General features: G+C 39.8%; 1 protein-coding gene across 2 annotated transcripts in view; it reads right to left on the bottom strand.

The window, feature by feature from the left end:
* ntm (neurotrimin) overlaps positions 1-24,487 on the bottom strand; it is a 465,347-nt gene that overhangs the window by 114,544 nt on the left and 326,316 nt on the right. Inside the window, exon 2 of one of the 2 annotated variants that reach the window (XM_076102227.1) lies at positions 18,347-18,437. In XM_076102227.1, coding sequence (XP_075958342.1) covers positions 18,347-18,437 — 91 coding nt within the window. Of the gene's footprint in view, positions 1-18,346; positions 18,606-24,487 lie in introns of those variants that run through there. The other variant, XM_076102226.1, reaches the window with a different exon arrangement.

Raw genomic sequence — 24,487 nt, 5'->3', positions numbered from 1 at the left:
GCCCGCCACCTCATTTTATGTGGCCCGCGAATCCGCCAGCAAAAAATAATAATAAAGTTTAAAAAATTACAATTAAAATTAAAAGTTAGACTTGATAATAAAAATATCCCCATAGTCAAAATGATGAGATAGAAAGTCGAAGTTATGAGATACTTGAACACAACAGTCATAGAAGCAGCTCTGTGGCTGGTTACTGTACATTTGACATATACATGGATTGTGAGTACATTGAAGACTACTTTAAACGTGTCTTTACAACAGATGAAATACTTCACGTGCAAACGCACCCTTGAAAGGATTTTAAGCATTGAACAAAGTTATTGTAATAACTTGTTTGATATTTTCTTTAATAGTTTGATCTTTGATAGAGTAATGTGGGTTTATTAACCCTAAATTAAAAGGATTTAAGTTATAATAACAGAAATGTGCTTAAATATATTTTTACATTTATATAACTGCATGTACAATATTGTTACACTTGAATAAACAATAATCAAATGCAGAGACAGTTATTTACCAATATGTATGTAGTTACATTTACACAGTCTTACATTTACAACCGGCCCTTTGAGGGCGACCGTGACGCTGATGTGGCCCAGAGTGAAGATGAGTTTGACACCCCTGCTCTACAGTGTCAGTCATTTCTATTCAGTCACATGTGAGGCTGAAAAGCCTTGTGCACTGGGTAGAAACTATATTTTGATGTATGATATTTACCTAAAACATCAGTAATAGACTAATTCAACAAACTTGACATTCTCATCTTCACCTCAGTCAAATTATCAACTAACAGACAAGATTTTAAAAATGCAGACGAAAAATAATCACAACGATATTTGAAAAGAAAGATTGAAATGTTCTGCAATATGAAAAGATGCAGGAATATTGACCCTACATTTTGTAGGCTACAATTTGAAGTTGAATGCATTAATCTGGTGCACTTTGAGAGCAAAATTAAAAGGCTAGATAAACCATCAATTTAACCATTATCTGCCCCTTCAAAAGCAGTGTAAAAAGATTTCTCTGATGGGGTGAAACCCTCACAACCACGTTATTCAGCCTTCACCCCACACATGAATAAGTGTGATTTAGAACACAGTGTATTACATATTTATGCACCCATAGTTAAATTACCTGTCAAATAAATCTTGCTGTTTTATAATGTAAATAACACTTGGTGCCTGTTGTTGACCTTGCCTCCCTCCCACCAACACACACTGCTATCCACTCTTCCCATCACCCATAACCCTCGACAGAGTGTGCGTTCATCACATCCAATTTCTCCATTGACCTTAATGTTAAATTAAACAGGAAGCACTCACACAGAAAGGACACTCATTTTTGTCACATTTCTTCTCATTGAAATGTTATGAATTGACATCAGACCTTGCAGTCTCCCGCTGGAAGGATGAGTATGAGGGGACATGCTGATTAAAAAGAAAAAAATATTTCGCTTTACTATCGCTCAGAGGCAAAAATTACCATAATAACACTACTGTAGGAGCAACAGAAATCAGACGCCGGCTAGCGTTATTCAGGCGGAAACCTCCAGTTCTGAAAAGTTAAGCCAATGTAGAAGTGTCTTAAACTTGCATTCTCTCTACTGTCCATCAGGGGGCGACTCCTCTGGTTGTATAGAAGTCTATGAGAAAATGACTCTACTTCTCTCTTGATTTATTACCTTAGTAAACATTGTAAACATGAGTTTATGGTCTCAATCTCTAGTTTCAAGTCTTCTTCAATACAGCATGATGTTCATTTAGTACATTATGGTCCATTTAGAGTCAAACAGACCATAAAGCAGGGGATGCTTTAGGGCGGGGCTACACAGTGATGGACAGGTCGTTACCAGAGCCGTATATGGCGTCTCTACCACGAGGTCACTCCTCTGCAGTCCAAGTATGGTTTCTTCTGTTCACTGGCTGCAACAAACCAAGATGGCGACTACGTCCACTTTTTATATACAGTCTATGGCGAAACCATGGTTTTGCACACATCCTCGCAGTTTCACAAGTGTGTCAGGAAACTACGGTGGCCTTCAGGTGACATAAAAAAACTTAGTAGGCTATAGCCAGTGTTTGGTTTGTCCATTCTGGGCTGCTGCAGACACATGGCGATGCAACATGGAGGACTCTGTGAAGAAGACCAGCTCCCTATGCAGATATGAAGGGCTAATTTTAACCTACAATAACACAACAATTCATAGTTTTAGGTGATTATGAAAACATAGTATGGAATATTATATTTAATTTCTGCTAAGGGATCCCCGAAATGCTACACACTGGCCATTTAAGGTGAAGTATGCTTTCCTGCATACTCCTTAAAGAAAAAGCCAGGGCGCCACCAGTACATAGTCATCACCAAATATTATAGTAATTACAGTTCTGGGTGCCAGTGCTTAATAATTCCTATAGCTTTGAACAAAGGTGCCGGAATATTTCAGTTCCACCTGTTCATCTTCATCCGACTTCCTAACTCTAAAATTCAGTCACACACCCAAATTTTAATCCCAAACTTTAACTACAACTTGAAGCAGAGGGGGCAAGCTGAATGTTGGCACTCTGTTGAATTTCCTCTCTTGTGTATCCTTGTGGGGACATTTTTCTGCGTGAGCACAGAGATATAACCAGCACACACACACACACACACACACACACACACACACACACACAGACAGGAAGGCCGTCTCTGATCAGCCATGAAGGGTGTGTTGGAGTTTTAGCCTGGAGCCCTGCCTGTTCTAACTGCACTCTTCCGTCTCTCCGCTTTGAAGTGTAAAGTCAGTAAAAACTTATTTTAGCCAGAGGACAAGTTTGTTGGGCACAATTATGGCTGGAAATAAATAAAGCTGTTTGTTTTCCACCTAAACGCCAGCTGGCTTTTGAGTGGAAACAGAGGTAAGGTGTTCACATCGATCGGATGTGCCCATTCGATTGCTCATTTCTTCTCATGGGACAGAGATGCCAGTTCCTGCAGCAACAGTGTATGTTTACTGCTGATGCTGCAGTTTATCATCCAATGACAAGTTTTATGTAACCCTTCACAGATGCAAGGACATATGCATCCGGAAGAGCAACCTTTTTTAATTTTTTTTATATAGTGTGTCTGCCATACTTTTAATTTTCTGAACTTGCATTACTTTTGGCATCAAACTGGCTTATGCAAGCTTGAACCATGCGTTAAAGTCAGAGAGGTGACTATTGTTACCATGATATGACTGCTTGTGTATATAGATATAAAACTAGAAAATTTCGCAAGAAATTTTGACAGTGTGGCTTCTACTGCCCGAAGACGTCGGAATATATATAAACGCCAATATTACCGGTAGTATCGTTGAGGTTCAATTGAGATATCGCTTTTCTCTTTTCTGCATTTTAGATTCATACTCTTGGATTCAATCTTGTATTCGTGATGGACAGTCCACAAATGGCTCCCGTCATTTCTGTACTGGAGATATACTGTACATCTTTGTTTGAGAAGCCTTTGGAAATGATGGGAGCGTTAGCATTAGATATATACCTTTAAGATATATACCACTGGAAATTACATTTCTGTATTTGTGATGGAAAGACTTGAACTTAATATTTCTTAAAACAAACCTCATTCTGAGCTTCATGTTAAGATACAGTTACTCCATAGGGCTTTTATTTTGAAAGGGTGGGACTGGGTGGGTGAGAGAGGGGGAGAGGAGACAGAATCATAATGATTGACACACATACACAGAGGTTATTAAATGACAGGCTTCATCACAAGCATTCCAGTTAGAATCAAAGGTCTGGGACCTTTGATTTGCTTTGCTGATTTGGTGGACTTGTCTACTAGAGCTAAACGGCAGAGTAGAAAAAGATCAAATAAAACTGGTTCACAGAGTCAGAGAAGCTTTTCTTTGCTTATCTTTCTGTGTCATTGGCAGGTTAACCAGTATAAACCACAGAAGGTTCTGAAGCTGGACATGAACATGTATAGCTTGTTTTTTGTATTTAACCAAACAATTCATTATCTTGTCGAAGATCTTGTCTTTGAGAGACACAGATCTGGGTAAGTAAAATATCTGTGTGTGTATTTGTAGCTGCAGACTGTTCTGCTTTCTTAGCATACAGGATAAGCTATTCCTACTGTAGTAAAACTGATGTCAGAGAGGACGGTATGTTATGATGCTGCAAGTCTGATCTGTGCGCTCTCCTTGGCTCTCATGAAGTGATGTTGATGTTGCCGTGCTGCAGATTACTGCCTTGCATGGTCTGTCTGTGACATTTCACAGTGGTGAACCAGTAGCACAGGCCAGTAACACTGCACCCTGAATATTCTGCCTGCTCTGTTCAGCTTTGGCTGCTGCAGACGTCTGCAGACTGCTGTTGTCTGAGAGACTGTGGACAGGACGCACAGACTGGCAGCTTTATTGGCTTAGTAATATGACTCTGTTGTTTTGCATCCCTCTTGATGTACTTACACAGAAATAAAGTAACAGCTTTCAGAGCTGGACAGAAAAAGTTGAACAAATATGAATATTAAATAAATGAAAATAATAATAATAAATAAAAACACCAATGACCAAGAATTAAAATAAAACCTCTAAAGGTTCCTCTCAAGAGTTCTGTAAGTTAATAAATAAATACAAACTGAATGGACATGGACTGTATGATGTTCAGTATGTATGTGTATAATGTTGACATTTGATGACCTCTGAAGTAGACATTGTGTAATCAGCAAATGTTAGCATGCTAACACGTTAAACTAAAAAGGTGAGTATGGTAACATTATAGCATTGTCGATGTGAACATGTTACCATGCTGACGTTAGCATTTAGCTCAAAGCACGGCTGTGCTATAAAGCCTCACAGACCAGTCTTGGTGCCAGCATGTCAGACACCTGAGTTCTAGTACTGATGAGTATCACTTGAGGATTTTCTGAAATGTGTTTGTCTAGAAACAAATTATTAACTAAATAAATAGTCAAATATAATGCAGCCAAAAGTAAATTAAATTAAGTCTACAATTAGCTAATAATAATTATAAATATATTTTTGAATAAATTAATAAGATCTGACCAAAAACTAAATACCAATTTTCAGTACCTCACAGACATCCGTTGATGTGTGTTGAGGTTCGATATCCAGCCCCGTCTGAGTGGCATAGAATGTATTTATGTAAAATATCGGTGGGGGATAATGGATCTGATTTGATCTCATCCATGATGGTCCATATGCTCAGTGTATTACAGTCGGTGTTGCAGAACAGAACCACAACCTGCATAGTTTATGTCCTGAAAACTTTATTTGCAAACTTTATTGGGGCAACAACAAAGACTTATTTTCAATGCTGATATCCTGATAATTTTCTTGATTAATCGATAAATCTTTTGGACCGTTTGACCAAAAACAGTAACATGCAAGTTACAATTTCCTAAAGCTAAAGGTGATGTCTTCAAATAGCTTGTTTTGTCCCACCAACAGTCCAAAAGTCACATATTCTATTTACTATCTGTAAAAACAAAGAAAAGATGAAAAATCCTCACAACTGACAAGCTGAAACAAAGGAAAGTTTGATATTTTTCCTTGTAACAATACTTTAAGATGAATACTTTATTAGAATAGTTGACCATACATTTTCTATTAAATAATGGTTTCAGCTCTATAATTCTTTATTCAGTTTCTTCGTTGAATTCTATACTTTTTAAAACCTAATTGTCTTTTGAGTTTGAAACTGATAGCATTACTTATCATTGTGTCTCCGGTGCAATTAATGTGAATTTTGTTCCAATGTTTTCACACTATTGATCGAACTCTGTACTACCTTTTCCCAAACAAACTTAGTTTGTTCATACTTTAAAGCAGTGGTTCTCAACTGGTCTGGCTGCGGGACCCACCATCACCCCTTAATGACAACCCAAATCGAGGACAATTTTCAACTTCTCAAATGTATTTAATGACAAGTTTGAACATGAGCTGAAAATGTCCTCTGCAGTCGTAGTATAGGGAGCTCTCTTGTGCAGAGAAATTGTCAGTCCCCGTGTAAAACTGCTTTGTTTGTTATGTCTGTAGATTCGTCCATTTATAATGCAAAATGACCACTTGCCTAAATTCGAGCTGTGGTTTGTTGTTTGACATGTCTTCAATTCGCCTACTTATAGTGTCATTTGACAGAGGTATAGTTTTTCAGTTTATCCGCTGTGGATTGATCCAACACGTCCATTTCCATGGCTGCAGGTAAATAAGACACTTGTGTGACGTCGTCAGGTCTTGAAGTCGTCTACGAAAGTACTCAACAGGTTTATCTTTGAGAGAAGGTGTTTTGTTTCCAAATGCCGCTTCAGTGTTGACGGCTTCATGCTTTCTTGTGCCAGAACCTCGCTGCACAAAACACACTGAGGTTTTTGCCCTCTTTTGTCCACAATGTAAGAAAATCCATATCTCTATCCATATTGGTGTTGTACTTGCATTTCGCTCAATTAGCATGAAAACAAACTTTGTGGGTGTTCTTCTGTACTGTGAAATGGCGGGTGTCTATTAGCATTACAAGGCATTATTAACGCCAAATACTGTTAAGGAGTGTGAATAGACGGCGCTCCGCTGCGTAAAAAAATCCCCTTCAAAATAAAAGCACAGGATTTATTTTTATATTTTTTCTTCCAGGCAAAGGCCTGCGGCCGGTCCCGACCCACCAGTTGAGAATCACTGCTTTAAAGGACATGGATTTTTTTTTCATACCTTTGCAGATTGTCTGACCTCTGTGGGAGTTCTGTATATTGCACTGTGCCTGTGTCTGATCCGCCACAGCAATGGTGAGGTATGTCCATAACTAATAAACCTCTGTGTTGGTAAACAGTGTGTGTGTGTGTGTGTGTGTGTGTGTGTGTGTGTGTGTATGTGTATGTATGTATGTATGTATGTGCGTGTGTGTGTGTGTGTGTGTGTGTGTGTGTGTGTGTGTGCGTGTGTGTGTGTGTGTATGTGTATGTATGTATGTATGTATGTGCGTGTGTGTGTGTGTGTGTGTGTGTATGTGTGTGTGCGTGTGTGTGTGAGCGTGAGCACAGTGCCCTGCAGTATTGATATCTTGGCACTGAAGGGGAGGTGGAGCTGAGAATCTCTTAAGCACATAATCCCAAACTCTCCCACCCATCTCCTCCTCTAACACCCAGACAGGACTGGAGCCCTCCTGAAATCGACACCATGCTGCAGCTCCGCTCGTGCTGCCCACGGGTCAGTCGGTTTACTACAATCACACACCAAAAGGAGTAGTTTAATCATGCTTGGAGTACTAGCCCCAGAATGCCCCAGAATGTTCAATATTAAAAAATAAAATTCAACATTTTGATATATGACTATAACAAGTCAAAACCATATAAATATGTTCGTAATTATGAAATGTTATTTTGTAAAATATTTGATGTTGAGTATTGCCGTTTTGGTCTTAGTAGACTTAGATCTCTTTAGGTGATTAGTTGTTTTTTATGCTTTTTCAAGCTGACTGATTTCTTTCCAAGAAATTTAAAGCACATCTCTGGTAATATAAAGATTGTGTGTGATTGTGGCGCTGCTCATGTTGGCTACAACAACCAATGAAAAGTGAAATCATTTCAACTCAGATGTGGATGTTGTCATATAGGCAGCCATCTTGCATATAATTACAAACCTGATTATGGTAGAAACAATGTCTTTTCTTTTTTTTGTTGGTGTGCACATTGCCTATGGAATATAATTACAGATCTGTAGGAGTTCAATTTGGTTGTTGTATCATAATTAAACATATTGTTAACCTGAAAGTCGATATGGCACACTGAATTAACAAGGGAATTAAAAAATGGCCCTTCACATCAAGAAGGTTGCCAACCCTTGTTGTAGAGTAAATTAAAGGATAAGTTAATTACTGTGACTTTTCCTTAACAGCAGCAGCCTCTAGTTGGTTCATTCAGAAATACTTTGGCATTGTAGTGTATAGCCAACAGGAGCTAACGGTGGTTTAGTGTGAGGCTGAGAGCACATGGGATTGGCTGAAAGGTGTGGGGGCGGTACTGGTGACAACTGACTACTGTCATGAAAAACAACATAATGAAGTAATAGGGAATAATAATCATTTTATAAAATGGTACATGTAATCAAGGTTTCATTGTGAAAAGGGCATTATATTAAAAACATTTTTTGAAAAAGAACATTTTGAAATGAAATAAATAATAATCTAGTGAAATGAAAATGTATGTAATTATTGGTTGAGTTTTTTTAAAAATGAGAATTTGTAATATTTGTAAAAAGATTTCACAATTACAATGATTATTTTTTATATTCTTATATGTTATATTCTCTCTCTCTCCGTCCCTCCCTTTAATAATGAACACTGTGGGGCTCCATGCAGGGCAAGCTTTATTTCACAATGGCTGATAACACGTAGAGATGACCGCTCTAACTATCTCTGAGCAGTTTATTTGTGGCACAATTGCAAGCTCGAGCTGTTTGAAAAGACTGCAACATCTTGGTTATTTGAGCAACAGCCCTATCAGAGGATTATCAACTTTTCAGAATGGGTACCAGAAAGCTTCAAATTGCTGGGCGTTTATGCTATGAAAATCAATCTGCACAATCCAACCTTCCCAGCACTCATTTCAAACTTCCTGGATAGCCGAGAAATGAATGTTCACACAAGGGCACTTGTCCAATCAGTCACACTTCATTATAGAAGCTTTGTAATTTCCTGGACAGCATTCAAGGCAGAATTAAATCACTTCAAAGGAAGACAAGTGTGAGAGGGGAGACTGAGAGAAAAAAGAAAAAAAAAGATATCTTCCAGAAATGACTAACGATGAACTGCCACTGTTCCACAGTTCAGAAAGTCCTCACACTGTAATCCACTGGAAGTATGGGATTATTCTCATCAACAATATGGAGAGCCTGTAAATGTAGGCCAAACTCTTTCCCAGAGCATCTACACAAGCCTATGTCATGAAATACAACACCAGACAACTCCTCCTTTTTGATTAAGATTTGTAGATTAAATGCGTGATTGCAGCATCTGACATAACAGCTTTTAGCCTGCTGTTTCAGCTGCTGGATTAATTATCCAAGTCTTATTTGGTCTTTTCAACTGGCTTCACATTGATTTAACTTGTTTAAGTAACACAAATGTATCTTGAATGGTGGTCACATTATAACCTCTTACCACTCCTGTAAAATCTGCCTAAAACGCCTATCAACCACGTACCCAAAGTAAACTGACAGCTCTTATTGAACCATTGGGAGTACATGTATGATTTTAGTCTCTATTGAACGGTAACTCTGAAGTTTCTTCACAATCAGTCAGAATCACTGTAAGTGCTACTAGCATTGAGCTATGGAGTTTACAACACACTTACACGTGGTTTACTAAGAGTGCGGCCGCATAAAAACGCATTTGGAGGCTCACCGTTGAGAGTTCTAAATTCGAACTATAATTTATTTATGTCGATGTATGGTTAACTATAACATATTTAACCATTGTCAACTTTCACAGATTCTTGAAAATTCTCATGAACCAGACTTTGCTCTTGATAATCGGTCTCAGGTACTTGACTCACGGTATTGAATTTCAGTTTTGAAAACTTTCCCAGGGTGCAATCTGCTGAATCTGCAGATCCTTGTCTTCGTAATTTCATTGGCTATATGGAGCCTGAGATTCAATGGAATCTGTTGCGATTGGCTCGAGCGTTACTCAAAGAAGAGAGGCGGGCATTGTCTTTCAAAGCGGACTCTCGTTGGCTGTTCCAGAATGTGACCGGGCTATAGAAGCACCTATTGGGTGAAATGAGGTGTCAATCTAACTGGCGGAATGCAGCCTCCATTTTGCTATGAAAATCTCTGCTCTGTTGACATGAAAAGTGAAATTATCACCGAATTATGATCGCGAGTTATCATATCTGCTGGCTAATTTGAAATGATGCAACAGCCCCCCGTGGGTCTTTATGGACGTACTAATGTGTTTTGGACTAAATCTTTTACTGGATTGGATCGAGTGGACCCTTAGCCACCTAGCAAGACCGTTTTTGCTGGACTAGCATGCACAAGGGGGACGTTATGAATCATAATCGGTGAGTCACGGCGATATTTTATCGGCTATTTTTGGAGTGCTTGTTTGACAGAGACGTTAACTGTACCTGTTGTTGTTATTGTATCTTGAAATGGTTTGCATAAATCGAATTACAAGAACCGTAGCTTTCCAATGAGATATCACATTAATACTCATCGTTACAGAGCAGTTGTGTACATAACACAAATCTACACTTAACACTCTGACGGCCCGCGGGCATCTTCAAAACCATTTTTCAGCATTTTAAGCTGAAATAATCAAATGAATCATTATAATAAAGTGGTCGAAGACTAGAAAAGAGCTGTACGAGTACAGTCCATTTACTATTCATTTAACAATTAATGGTAAACTACAGGTCGTACTTCCAACACCAGCATTAAGTCTAATAGTAAATATGGCTCGTCCTGTTTTCAAATCAAATTCACAGATGTTTGATTGAGGTGTCCCACAGGGATCAAAATTAAGTCACCTGCTATTTACTCTAAAAAAAATGTAGCCTTATACAACGTGCTTGTTTTATTTGTTCACCTACTAATGTCCAAAACGTGTCAGTTTCCGCTCGTTAAATGCACAAACAGGATACAACTTGTTTAGGTTTAGGAAAAGATTGTGGTTCGGGATAAAAAATAACTACGCAAGTGGTGTTACTTAAGTACTTATGTTACGTGACAAATAAATCAATGGTCACCGTCTTAGTCAGTTAGTTGCAACTTCACAACTATATGCCACTTAATCCTAAGAACTGCTCCTTTAAAAATGATTGTGTTAACAATTTGTTTCTGCTGCCCCCAAGAGGCCAAAATGCATTTAAGGATAAGGTTCTACTTACTGATATTCTTAATAATTCTAGTGAATGCTCTGTATGTGTAGGGTCAGCCATCTGTCTATACATTCTGCATTTCATAATAGATCGGTGCATTTTGCTGATGAAATAAGCAAGAAAACAGGTAAAAACTATTCAAATATCTCTAAAATGCACCACATTTAAATCATGGTGAAATCCACATGCTGTATACAAACAAGCAGAAGAACCACATTGCATTGTGCTACAATCCTTTCTTATTGAATGATATAAAATGATGATTGTTCAGACTGACTTCAGTCCCTCTTTACCTCTTAGGCTCACTAGGAGAAAAAGCAACAAAAAACCCCACATCTCCCAATGTTTAATCAAATAAGAAAAATGCTTTCAGCTATATTACAACTCTATTAGAAAGGACTTTATAACTGATGAAATTGTACAGTGATCCTATTCTGCTGCCATTCTTGCTATCAGAGCCTTTTTATTTTGACGTTGAAAAGCCCTTTCTGGGACAGTAACGTGAAGACAATAAGTGAAAACGTGGGGCTGATGGATGAAAGCCTTGCTAGACGGTGCAAGGTGAAAGAAAATGGAATTACAGAGAGAATCGTTAGCATCCCTCTGTGAAATCAAATTATCAGCTTTCCAATATTGGCCCATGGCATCGGAGGAATGAAATGAATGTCCTCTAGAGACCCGCGTTAACTCCAAACATGGACTGGATGGAAAAATCTTCATCGGTGATAGTTCCATTCACAACACCGCTGCATGTACTCTTATATGCAACAAGCTAGAAGACGCATATAAGAATAGCAGTGGTGGGCCGTCAGGGCCAGCTAAGCCTTCTCTGCTGGCCTAAACAGAATCACAAAGTTATAGCTATTTTATAATTTTAAATATTTTCATAAATACACTACATGTATTCTAAATATTTTTCCCATTATCTTATTTTCTCATTACACAGCTCCTGTCTTCCTCAGTTGCTCTGCTTCCAGTGCAGCTTGTTTTAAGTAGAGCTTTTATCCAATCAGATTTCACCTCTGTGTCTCTAGGTAAGAACAGAGGCAGAGGCCTGCAGACTCGCAAGCGAATCCCTTTGCAGTTTAAGTGAATGGGGACGATATTGTTGATTGTCATAGTGTTCAACCAATCAGATCTTTAGTTTGACATGTTGGGCGTATTCTTTGACGTGTCAGAGCTGTCTAGGTGGCCTACAACTACGTCAGCATTAACGTGCGCCGTGATTGGTCAGTGGGCTAGCGTGACTGTTGTGAAGCAGAAAGCTAGCTAGCAGAAGTTAGTAGTAGTAAGAGTTCACGTTGAAAGATAAGAAGTTATGACATTTTTATAGTTTTGTTTGGTGTAGATTCTTTTTTTTTTACCTAGCTTTGTTTTTTTACCACTCAATGGCTGAAGGAGGAGGAGAAGTGGATTTGGTGGCGGAGTTACTGATAATGCCTTTTTGGAGAAGGACATTTCCAGAAAAGCTGGACATCGTATCAAAGGGTCGGTCAACCCCACAGCTAGCAGCTCTGCCCAGCATGGACAAGGATTTGTACGAACGGTATTTCTGGCTAACAGCGTCTGAGAAGCGTTGCACATTTTATGGCTAAGAATGTGTTTCATTTGCAACTGAGCGTCTTGGTGTTTGGAGCTATTTGGAGCTACGCTATGCTAATTTGAGGTGGCTAACCATGACACCATAGCACGACAGGACACTTACAAGCTACGGTGCTTTTGAAAACTTTAGCTGAGACCCGAGTGGATCTACAATCAACGAACACGTTCACAGGACGACTCTGGCTGAACCGCACCGATGTTCTGTACAACTGCATCATTGAACTCTTTGTAATCAAAGAAAGGAGGATGGACTTTGTCTTTAAGTGAACAGCAGCTTTGGTAAGTGAACTGCTTTTGTGCTTTTAGATCTGCAGTAGCGTTTCTACTGTGTTCATTTGTCTATGGTGTCGTTTTTATGATATGGTTAATATTGTTCCCTCTGATGTGAATAATATTTGAATGGTGCTCTTGAGTGTGTGGATGGATACGTGTTTTAGCGCTGCAGTGTTGCTGGATTGATTTGTCATGCTTTGTTGTCATATAAATATATGTGACTGGTTCTTGTGAGTTTGTTCTTGTTATTGTGTTAATTACATTGATTCTGACTATATGCATTGTCCGTTAATGACGAACCATCCCGTCATGCGCGGGGTTAGGGTCGGACATTTGATTCTCTGTTTGAGGTTTTCTTTTCTTTTACAAAGCAAGAATGATGGTCTGGAGAAATGGGGATTGTGTGGCGATTGCTTTAGCCCTGTTTGAATCAGTAGGGAACAGCTAAACGCTGCGGGGAGAGTGTAGCGTGTGTGCTGCTGTTGGATTTTCTGCTAAGCTAGTTTAGCGTAGCCTCTCAGAACACACGTGCCGTACCAGAGTACATACAATGTTTTGCTTCCGGGGTGGGCGTGTCAGACAGCATGTTGTCTGTGATGTTGGGTGGGTTGCCAGTTTGAGTGCAGTGGCTCCACCGAAAACATTATATTTCCCACAATTTAAGCTTCTGCATTTTCCAAATGCACTAGTATTATTCAAACGTATTGTTCGGTTTGTAAGCCTCGTACCGAACAGTTTAATATGAATACGTGTATTGTTACACCCCTACAAACAAATAACCATAGCTGTGGCGTCATAATGAGGTTATTATGAGGTGGTTCAACTGTAGTAGGACAGCACAGAAGGCCCAGGTATAAAATGCACGGCCCGCCACTGAAGAATACACATTCACACACTTTTATACATGCAAACTAAATATCAAAGCATTTAAAAGTGTGTCCCTGTTCGGAACAAAGCCTCATTCCTGAAACATTTAACCTGAATCCTTAATGCATTCATCAGGCGACAAGGAGAGAAAGGAATAAATGTTAACATGATGTGATTCTGAGACCAGCATGGTCTGTGCAGGTAGATAAGCGTCTCAGGAGGTTGGCGGCTCACCTCGGCCACTGTGGTGACATTCATTAATCGCAGTCTCAAGAGGCAGCATGTCTCTTTTTTAAATCCATTTGAATGGACAGAGCCTTGGGAAATTAATGTGCTCCTCATTGAATCCAGTTAGAGTCTGTTTTATGTCAAACAGTGCTGTGCATTTATAGTAGACAATTTATTATGGATGGAGATTCACAGTCACTACTTAAAAAAGAGTTAATAATTTGCTTTTGTGGTGTGGTGGTGTGGTCTTTGTGAAGTAAGCTCAGCTCAATCCGTCAGACAGAAACACTTCCCTCATCTAGTTCTGGGTGCAATCAAACGGCATCACAGTTAAAAAATCATCTTCTCCAGACACGCTATGCTTCTGGCTGTGCAGTATGTAATCAACATAAAGGAATACAGTTGCATTTTTTCCGAGTCCAAGACAAACTATCTAATGCAGAAAATTCAAATATAAAATTAATATGAATATAGGCTGCAACTTTTTTCACTTTGCAGCGCTTTACTTAGATATATTTCAGAAATATATTTTAGTTTAGGTATTGTATAGTCTATTGATGAAGTAGCATGAATCACTATGAGGAGGCAAATGAAAACAATTCACCAGAGGCAGGGATATATAGAGCAGATGGGGGAACCGGGGGAACCCCCCCCCCCCCCCCCCCCCACCCACTGTATGTGCCCATACATACTGTAATCTCTCCACAGGAGGTTTAATCAGGGGATCAGCTGGGGAGTGACAGCTCAGATCACATAGAGATAAAGTGATAATTAGTGATATTTATTCATCAACTCCACAAATTAGGCCACAGCCCTGAAAACCACGCGGACAGGAAGGAAAGAGACAGCTCTGGCTTTCATTTAAAACCTGATAGCACCCTCAGTTTTGGCAGTTGTCAAATTGGGCAACAGGAGCTTGTTAGCACAGAACACAACAGGGCTAGTGAGTCTCACGTCTATAACACCGATTGTGACAGAGCAATGCAATACATCCTAATTATCCAGGCACTATAAAGGTAATACAAATTGGCTGAGCGAGCTAACGGAGGGTGGCCTGTACCTACACGTATATGCTATAGCTAATACTTTAGGCTTTTACCCTGCTCTTATATCCCATGTGCTTCATATGTGCTGCTGAACTGTCATGCTCTGTCTCTCCACTACCCTGTAGAAAACCACTCACAGTTGTGTGTGCGCTAAATACAGATGACTTAAAGGTCATTGTGGGCATCAATCAGGATGTCAGCTGACTAAATATTAACAGAGTGAAAAGGAGTCTGCAGTGAAGTATTAGAAGCCAGTCTTGACTAGCTGGCAGGCAGCCTGATCACACTGGATAGTCCACTGTCCTGGCTTCAGTTGGTCCCAGGAGCATATGGAATAATACGGTAAGAAGGACAACAGATCCTTGAGTGAAATGTATCAGTGCTGTTTAAAATGCCAATAGTTTTATGGATTAAACAAACATAATATTACCTGCAGTCAAACGCCATGCAAACATGATCCGTACGATTACTGACATCAACATCAGACACATAAATCCCCTACAAACGCAACAACTGCAGTTGTTATCCATTGCCAAGATCCCTTCCATCTTTGAAAATAAAATGCCTGATTTTATGGGCAACTAGACAGCTGGACAGCATTACAAGTTGAGCATCCGGCCTCATAACAGCATGCGCTTTAGATTCAAATGCCTTTTCAACCCAGGTGATGGTATGAGTGGGGCGTTCACTAACAAGATGAAAGCAAAGTACAGCCATCAATGTAGGACTGAAACGGCCATTACTACTCAGCCTAGAGGAGGGATGTTCAGACCTGCCGGTCCCATTGACCTGAGTACGGCTGAACAGTACATGCCAACAGGGATAGGAGCAAAACTGTGATGAGTCTTCCATTTACAATACGAGCTTGATGGTGCAGCCCGGCTTACATACACAGTAGTAACATGCAACTGATCAGAAAAAATGATGAGCTTTGACGGTGTAAGATACAGCAGACACATGGGATTGTTGCTGATTTGTTCTCTGCTACAGTTTACAGACTGCTGCTACGGACCCGGCAGTGTGCTGTCCTCCTTCAGGACCACAGACCCGGCAGTGCGCTGTCCGTGGTCCTGAAGGAGGACAGCAGTGTGCTGTCCATGGTCCTGAAGGAGGACAGCAGTGTGTTGTCAATGGTCCTGTAGGAGGACAGCAGTGTGCTGTGAATGGTCCTGAAGGAGGACAGCAGTGTGTTGTCAATGGTCCTGAAAGAAGACAGCAGTGTGTTGTCAATGGTCCTGAATGAGGACAGCAGTGTGTTGTCAATGGTCCTGAAGGAGGACAGCAGTGTGTTGTCAATGGTCCTGTAGGAGGACAGCAGTGTGTTGTCAATGGTTCTGAAGGTGGACAGCAGTGTGTTGTCAATGGTCCTGAAGGAGGACAACAGTGTGTTGTCAATGGTCCTGTAGGAGGACAGCAGTGAAGGCTGAAAGTCAGGACAGCACAGTACTCGACTGGAACTGTCAAGTACTTCAACAGGAGCCTATTATGATGGTCCCTAGTGTGCTTAGAATACAAAATGTGCTTATATAACATTTCTATTTATTATGAGTTCATAAGAAATATATAGTCTCGCTAAAGATGATAGGTGAGTATAGATTACACAAATACTCATCCAAGAGGATAATTCTTACAGGGTGAATTCTGAGTTATTTATTCTGATCCCTATTTTCCCACGTTTTTCAGACTAAGTGACAAATCTTTTTCTGAGTTGAAGTCTCGTTATAAAATCATTCAAGAGGGTTAGGACTCATCCACATTGTCCAAATAAGCTACATATTCAGCCATGGCATTGAAAATATTTAAGATAATACTAAGCCACGCTTTTTGTACTCCAAAACAACATTCCTCTCTCCAACTCTCACTCACGTTTCCTCCATTGTCTTCCAGCAAAAAGTCACATCTCGTGAGATTTGAGAACGAGATTTCCCCTTGAGCGAGACTTAGTTAAACACAATAATAAACAGACCAGATCTAGCAAAAGGTAACGAGAAAAAGTTTTATTTTTCTTTCCATAATATTGTCAGACACTTAAAATAACAATCTTAGCCTGTCAGTGGAAATAAAGCACTTTCAGTGGATGTATATTAGTGAGTGAGTGTGCACCTCTGTGTCTGTCCACTGCTAATCTGGCATTCTGCTGCAGCAAACTGCATAATATTTTGGGTGGCCAGTTATGGCTGCATACTCGAGGACCTCTCGTGGTTGCGGTGACTCACACTTTCTTAAAACACCTTTTACTGCATCTTTTATACTGCCATTGACCGCATGCTGACTCCTCACTCACTACTCTTAGTGATAACACAGCTGAGTGAGTCTCCGACCCCCTGCTGTGGCTTTGCGTCCAGAGACACGATAGAAAACCATAGACTGTATGGGGAAAAGAAGTTTGCCTACTCTTATTATTTGGGGTCTATGAGAACTACGCATACAGCTAAGTGTGGTTTGTGTTCATTCAATCACACAACACAGCAGTGGTTGTTGCAGGCACACCTGGTGGAGATCAGCACTACCGAGTGCACCTTTCTAGTTGTGTAATCAAGTTGTCTTAAATGTACTAATTATGTTATTTTGTTATCACAGGCCTGTGCCATTTAGACATATCCTGCATCATTTGGGTGTTTAAGTCCAACCTAAAGTGAAACTAATGAAAATGACTGTCAGCAAGAAAAGCCTGGTGAAAATGTAAGCACGTTGTGTAGACAGCCTCAAACACACTTCCTTGTCACTCTCTTTAAACTCGTTGCTACAGGCTCATCCATCGCCACGATGTGAAAGCAGAACAGCAACACTTGAACTGTTAACGCTGCCCCCATGCCCTCCGCCTCCTACACATCACATCTTACCAACTATTGTATAAAACCCTTCCTTTGGCCGTTGTGATTATTGCTGCACATTTCCCGACAGCACTTGAAAGCAACATAAATCCGTCTGTGTCCAGTAAGCCTCTGAGGACATAGAGGAGGGGAAAGGTCACCGCAGACAACCTCCCGCCCTGAGGAATTGCTAGTCAATCCATCTCTACGCCCACAGCATTTATTGTATGTGTGATTTGTTTTCTTCTTTTTTCCACCTCGCATATCCTCCCTCCCTCCCTCCCTCCTCAACACACACTGCCTTTGCTCTTCCTCTCCTTCCAGAAGCGCACTTTTTTCCTTTTTTTCTCCCCTCCACCTTTAGTTCTGCACCGTCACACAACAATTAAAAGCGCCAAATCCCTCGTGAACAGCGCTACAGATTAGAAGAGTATCGCTTCTGAATTGAGTGTTTTCCACGGACTAATCCTCTGAAATCCCCCCTTTTTTTGTCCAACGGCGGGAACATGATAAAACAGACACACTTCAGCCACGTCTCTGTTCTCCCCTCACTAAACACTGCAGGCAGCGTTCAACTTCAGCGGAGATAATTCAGAGGCAGCAGCGGCGGAGAAAATGGATAAAAAAGCAGCACGGACTCACCTGAGAAAGACCGTCTCTCCTTGTCGGACGGTGATGTTGTCCATGACTTTGTTGTCGGATTGAGAATCCCCTTGGCTGCGGACCGGCAACCCTGCAGGCACAAGAAGCAACATCTTCAGAGAGAGAAGAAGTGTGCGTTTGGAAAGAGCGACAAAGTATCCCCGGACAGACATCGTCTTCAGCCGAGAGGTGTACAAAAAAATCCCACAGCGATGAGTCACTTATTCGTCCCGTAAACGGTCCCGTGGAGATTATTTACCCCCAGTTCATCAGTGTTAATCCAAATCTTGTCGCCGGGTAGCCACGGTGTGCAGGGGAGGAGACACGTCCTGACTGCACTGTAACATCCACTGTTTACTGGTAGCTTTTTAGAAGGACAGGAAAAAATAAAAGAAGCTTCTTCACAGCGGCTGGTGGTGTTATTTCACCAAGTCTCTAACATAAGAAGACATAAAGAACCTGCCTGCTTCACGGGGCTATAGTGTAGTGTGGTTTTATATTTATTTTTAATTGCTTTGTGTTACTTTGTAGTTGTGTTGTATATATTTATATTTACTTTATGTCTCTTTGTAGTTGTGTTGTATATATTTATATTTACTTTATGTCTCCTTGTAGTTGTGTTGTATATATTTATATTTACTTTATGTATCTTTGTAGTTGTGTTGTATATATTTATATTTACTTTATGTCCCTTTGTAGTTGTGTTGTATATATTTATATTTACTTTACGTCTCTTTGTAGTTGTGTTGTATATATTTATATTTACTTTATGTCTCTTTGTAGTTGTGTTGTATATATTTATATTTACTTTACGTCTCTTTGTAGTTGTGTTGTATATATTTATATTTACTTTATGTCTCTTTGTAGTTGTGTTGTATATATTTATATTTACTTTATGTATCTTTGTAGTTGTTTTGTATATATTTATATTTACTTTATGTATCTTTGTAGTTGTGTTGGATCTCTTTGTAATTGTTTTGTCTTTGTGGTTCTTTTGTTTGTCTTTGTGGTCATTTTGAGTCTTTTCAATTGCTGTGTGTCTCCTGAGGGTTGTTTGCCCCTTTTCATAGTCGTTTTGAGTCTATTTGTGTCACTTTGCAGCTGTTTTGCATTTCTTTGTGGTGGTTTTGGTCTCTTTGTAGTCCTTTTATAATTCTTTGTAGTTATTTTTAGTCTCGTCTTTTTTGAGTTACATTTTGTAGGCGAAGGCCAGGGGGGAAGGCCCGTTGAGTAATCCATCCATGTATGAAGTCAGTTTTCACGAGTCACGTTTACTCCCGGATTTTACCCGCGGGCCTTTGTGGAGGTATTGTAGCCGCGTAATGTTCCTCGGCCTGGATGAGCGTGTTTCTGCCGGAGACAGGCGGCGTGTTGCGGTAGTATTCTGACCGCATAAATGTTGATTAGAAACGTATTTGTAATACGTCAAACACAAACGTAATCAGGGAGAAAAGGGAGAAAATATGTTTCTAGTCAAACGTAATTGAGAATGTATTTTAGTTTTGGGGGAACGTAATTTTTACACACTCATAGCTAGCTAATGTTCTCTCAGATGCAGTGAAACAAAACAAATCGTTCGGATGTGTTGGAAAGCCAAATTAATATTTACTAAGGAAAAGGGACGAGCTTCAAGCACAACATACAGTCATCACAACATTAGCAACTGAGTCTGAAAACACTTTCAGAGCTAGCTATGCTAGGTTGCGGCTCGTAAAGCTTGTAGCAAGAAACCCTTTATGATCACAGAGGAGCTATATCTTGCCTATAGTGCCGTGGATATGTGTAAGACTTACTGGGGGAAGCAGCCAGTCATGTCATGTTATGATTTTTTTTAGTGCTGGGCAAGTTAACGCATTCATTAATTAACGCCGAAATTATTTTATCGCGCGTTAACGCATTTTTTTTTAAATTATTTTGAAAGTCCGTTGCTCACTGGCAGAGGTGGAGGAAGTCTTTTTGAGACTACGTTGGATGCAGCGTGTGGGAGAAGTATAGATAAACAAAAGCAAGACAAGCTAACAAATGCTACAGAGAAGTGGATACAAACTGCAGCCGATTAGTGTTGTGGAAGATGTCGGTCTAAGGAACGTTCTCACCTTTAGGATCGCAACGAATGACGGCACGTATGAGCCTCAAGACGCATCATCACAAGAAGAATACACGAGTTGTATGAGAAGGAGAGGACTACAAAAGCAACGGCGTTACAACATGCACCAGCTGTTGCTCTCACTGGAGACTACTGGACATCGCTGAGTAACCGTCATCACCTCGGAGTTACAGCATTATATTGATGAACAGTAGAGCTGCATTCACATGCTCTGACTGTCATGAAGACACAAGACAGACATTTAGATGAAACGTGCTGAAACATTTTATTCCTGTTTCACAGCAGTGGAACGTTTCACATAAAGTCACACACTGAGCACATATAGTGAAGAGATAGAACTGCTACTGTGTAAAGGGAATACTGCTGTTAAAAATAACCGTATTTGTTTAAAGTGTTTGCAAACCAAATGTTATTGCACTTTTGTTCATATAGCAGTACTTTTAAAATAAATGTGCGCAATACACTACTTTTGAATTCATTATTTAACTTTGCCATAACAATGCGATTAATCGCGATTAAAAATTGTAATCGTTGCCCAGCACTATATTTTTTATTATATGTTTTGAAAGGAGGTCCTCAGAATGTTTTTAGCTATCAGCAGCGGGCCTTAAGTCACGTAAGGCTGTGAACCCCATCTATAAGATACATTCTTCAAAAGGCCTTCACCAGCTTACATTAACATCAATCTTCCTTTTTCATGGAAGACATTCTGACACGTGACAGCAGGGTGTAAATTATAAAATCTACAACCGCTGAAATAGTCTACGATTTATTTAGCTGCTTCAGTTTCAGACCTGGTATTGTTCATGCTGGAACAACTGAATAAAACGGAACCATCATTCATTTGAATTGTAACGCCTGTGCTTTTCCTACTATGACAAGTCTAAATGCCTGCTGGGAAAAAGGACTGTCATGTGACAATTTTGATTCTGTACAGGCATTTAAAGAAGTGGGACCATATGACCAAAGAAATTTCACTGACAATGTTGCTATATAGTGTGAGTTATACGTATATGCCACCATAGATAGATCACCTTGAGGCAACACTGTGAATGTGTTGTTAAGATAAAACATAAAAGCTTTATTAGCTGCTTTATTAAGATGTGTGGTAGTTTAATCAAAGCAGCCATTACAGTCAGAGAGGTCCATCACAGAGCTACATGACCCAAACTGTATTGTTGTGGATGATGCAGCAATATGGTTAATTCTCATCTCTGTTTTATTATGGAGCAACAGATTACAGGGAAAAATAAAAAGATGTTTTGTAGAAATAAAGTCAAACGTTAAGTAGCTGAAACTTTTGTCTCATTCGCACACACATCATATTATGTTTTAAATTCACACTATATTATTCCACTATTATTTCCAGTTCCTATTCAATTTTATTTCAGTCAGAAGCCATGCTCCTTGGAAGAGATGCAGCTGCGAGTTTTCATTTGTGAGCCTGTGCTTAACATTTACTGATTCATGCCGCAAGCTCCTTTTATATCTGTTGGCCGTCTGCTGTGTGCGCGGCACACCGGGCCCTCTCCGGCTCTCAGCGCAATCAATGCTTGATTACTCTGATTTCATTTTAACTACCTCTGAGGATTCTTTCACCTGCAGCTCATAAAGTAAGAAAAAAAACTCAGGTGGAATGGAAAGGGTTAAATAACTGGAAACAAGTCGAATGCTTTGCTTCAGACAACTAGATCAGGACAGCGTCCCACTTTTAGAATGTGGGTGTCAAAGTGGTTCACGGGATCCAGACGGTCTGCATGAAACCAGAGCAACATGAAGCACAGAGGTTCCTTCTCTTGACCTCTGTGAGCTGTGTTCATTCTGCAACCTCTTTGATGTCAAGTGCCACTTTTCATTTTCTTGTTTAATCAGTGTGTCACATCAACATTGAGTTTAATTATGACACCACATCAACAATGAAATCTCCAACAGATCTCTAATTGTATTCCATTCATAAAGTCAACGTGCATAGCAACATAAAAATAAAATCTCCCAACCAGGGCGTTGTGCTTCACGACAAGCAAGCTGCCATCTTTATGAAAACATCCAAATCTGAGTTGAAATCATTAACCTACCAAACTTCTACCAATCTCTGTGAGGACGGCAATAAGTAGCAGCCAATAGGAGGCAGAGTAGGGCGGGTCTTCACAGAGGTTGGGGGGGGACGAATCAAACTACTGTAAATAACAACCAATTTGACATGAGAAGGCACTTCAGCATTTACAAAAAACAATTTAATATAAACTATCTTAGTTTAGAAACAAACATAGTGAAATATGGAGTGTGACGCTGGACACGAGCAATAGAAAGCTACTGCGTTGTGTGGTTCATGAGCCTGCAGGTGAACAGGCAATTCTAAACCAGTGAGTCACAGTCTCTAGGTTCTTTGTCACAAGCCCGTACATGCACACAAGTAAGTGAAGCAGCCTGAAGGCTTACAGTAGATGAGCAATATTCCACACCTTTAATACCAAAAGTCGGTTTTGTTTTTTCATGTTTGTATTGTTATAATGCCTGATTTAATAAAATGAGAAAGGGTGGAAAGACAGCTTCTCTGATAATCACTAAAATTCATGCATGGTGAGTTTAGCCTACTGTGGGTCTGTCAGCAGTGTCCTATTTCCATTCACAGCATCACATACGACAACCCCGCTGAAAAAAGTCAGCATGCAATTATTCAGTTTGTGCTCCCAACAACTCGTACGTTCACTCTTTAATCCAGACATTCACCAGTGCTTTCCCATACCCAGTTTTTTGCCTCTCAGCACTTTTACGTCAATTTGTCACACTGTAGAGTGCAGGTAATGAAGTCATACAAATGTAAATCACAACAGCTGCAATCGAAAATATATTACTAGTGAACATGCAATTTGCGTTTTTTGTGCTATACAATTTTAATAAATTCAATAAAAAAAAAATAATAATACACTTCATGTCCGGGTTTCCTCATCTTCTGGTTGAGGTTTCCACACAGCGAGAATGATAATGAGTTTTAATTAGTTTGACTCCCAAGGTGCAAGTTAGTCATTTGTGTCTGTGCCTGAAAGGCCTCAAGAAGCTGCAGCTGCCTGGCCAACAAATGCCAAAATCCATTAAAAATGTGAATATGATGGCATGCATTCATTATGGAATGGAATTCAAGGCCTCTCTGACTTCAAAGCACATCGATCACTTTCTGCAAGACCATCATTTAAAAAAATGAGTGCTGGGCAAGTTAACGCGTTAATTTTGCATTAATGCATTCATTAATTAACGCCGACAATTATTTGTCACATTTGTTTAAATTATTATAATTTTTTATTTTTTTATTTTTTTATTTTTTTTAATTGAAAGACAAGAGACAATACATATACATAACAACAAGAGGATGACAAGAACAGTGGGATAAAAGCCAGCAAACATCCTATAGTCAGACTGTCTCATGTTTATCGTTTTGTATTGGAGATATGAGGTCCCTTCAGGGTTGCCGTAGAGAAAAGGCGACTTCCGCTTCTGGTCGAGGGGGGGGGCAGAAATAAAGAGAGAAGCTGCACCAGCTGTTGCTCTCCCTGGAGACTACTGGACATCGCTGCGGTAAAGTCAGCAGACACTCAGATCTCCGTGGTCAACTCAGCAGACACTTACATGTTAGTGCACCTATATGCTGACATTCACGGTAAACGCATTTAAACGGCACAGATCGGGAGCGAGCGAAGGACTTTGAAAGTTAGCGGAAAGATTAACGTGAGACAACATCCGGTTTATTCAGACAAACATCCGGTTTTCAGAATAAGATGCCAACAAAGTATGAATTATATTCACATTAAGTATAAAACGTGCTACCTGCATCTCGTGAACCAAATGTTATTGCCCTTTTGTTCATATAGCAGTACTTTTAAAATAAAAGTGCGCAATACACTACTTGTGAATGCATTATTGAACTTTGCCATAACAATGCGATTAATCGCGATTAAATATTTTAATCGTTGCCCAGCACTAAAAAAAATTTAAAAAAACATCACCACTGCAGACCCAAAATGTGAAAACCATTCATA

The sequence above is a fragment of the Anarhichas minor genome, unplaced genomic scaffold (genome assembly GCF_050575085.1).
Source record: "Anarhichas minor isolate MPS153535 unplaced genomic scaffold, ASM5057508v1 ptg000027l, whole genome shotgun sequence".
Lineage (NCBI taxonomy): Eukaryota > Metazoa > Chordata > Actinopteri > Perciformes > Anarhichadidae > Anarhichas > Anarhichas minor.
The sequence above is the reverse complement of the archived record's forward strand: the minus strand, read 5'-3'. Positions and strand labels throughout refer to the sequence as shown.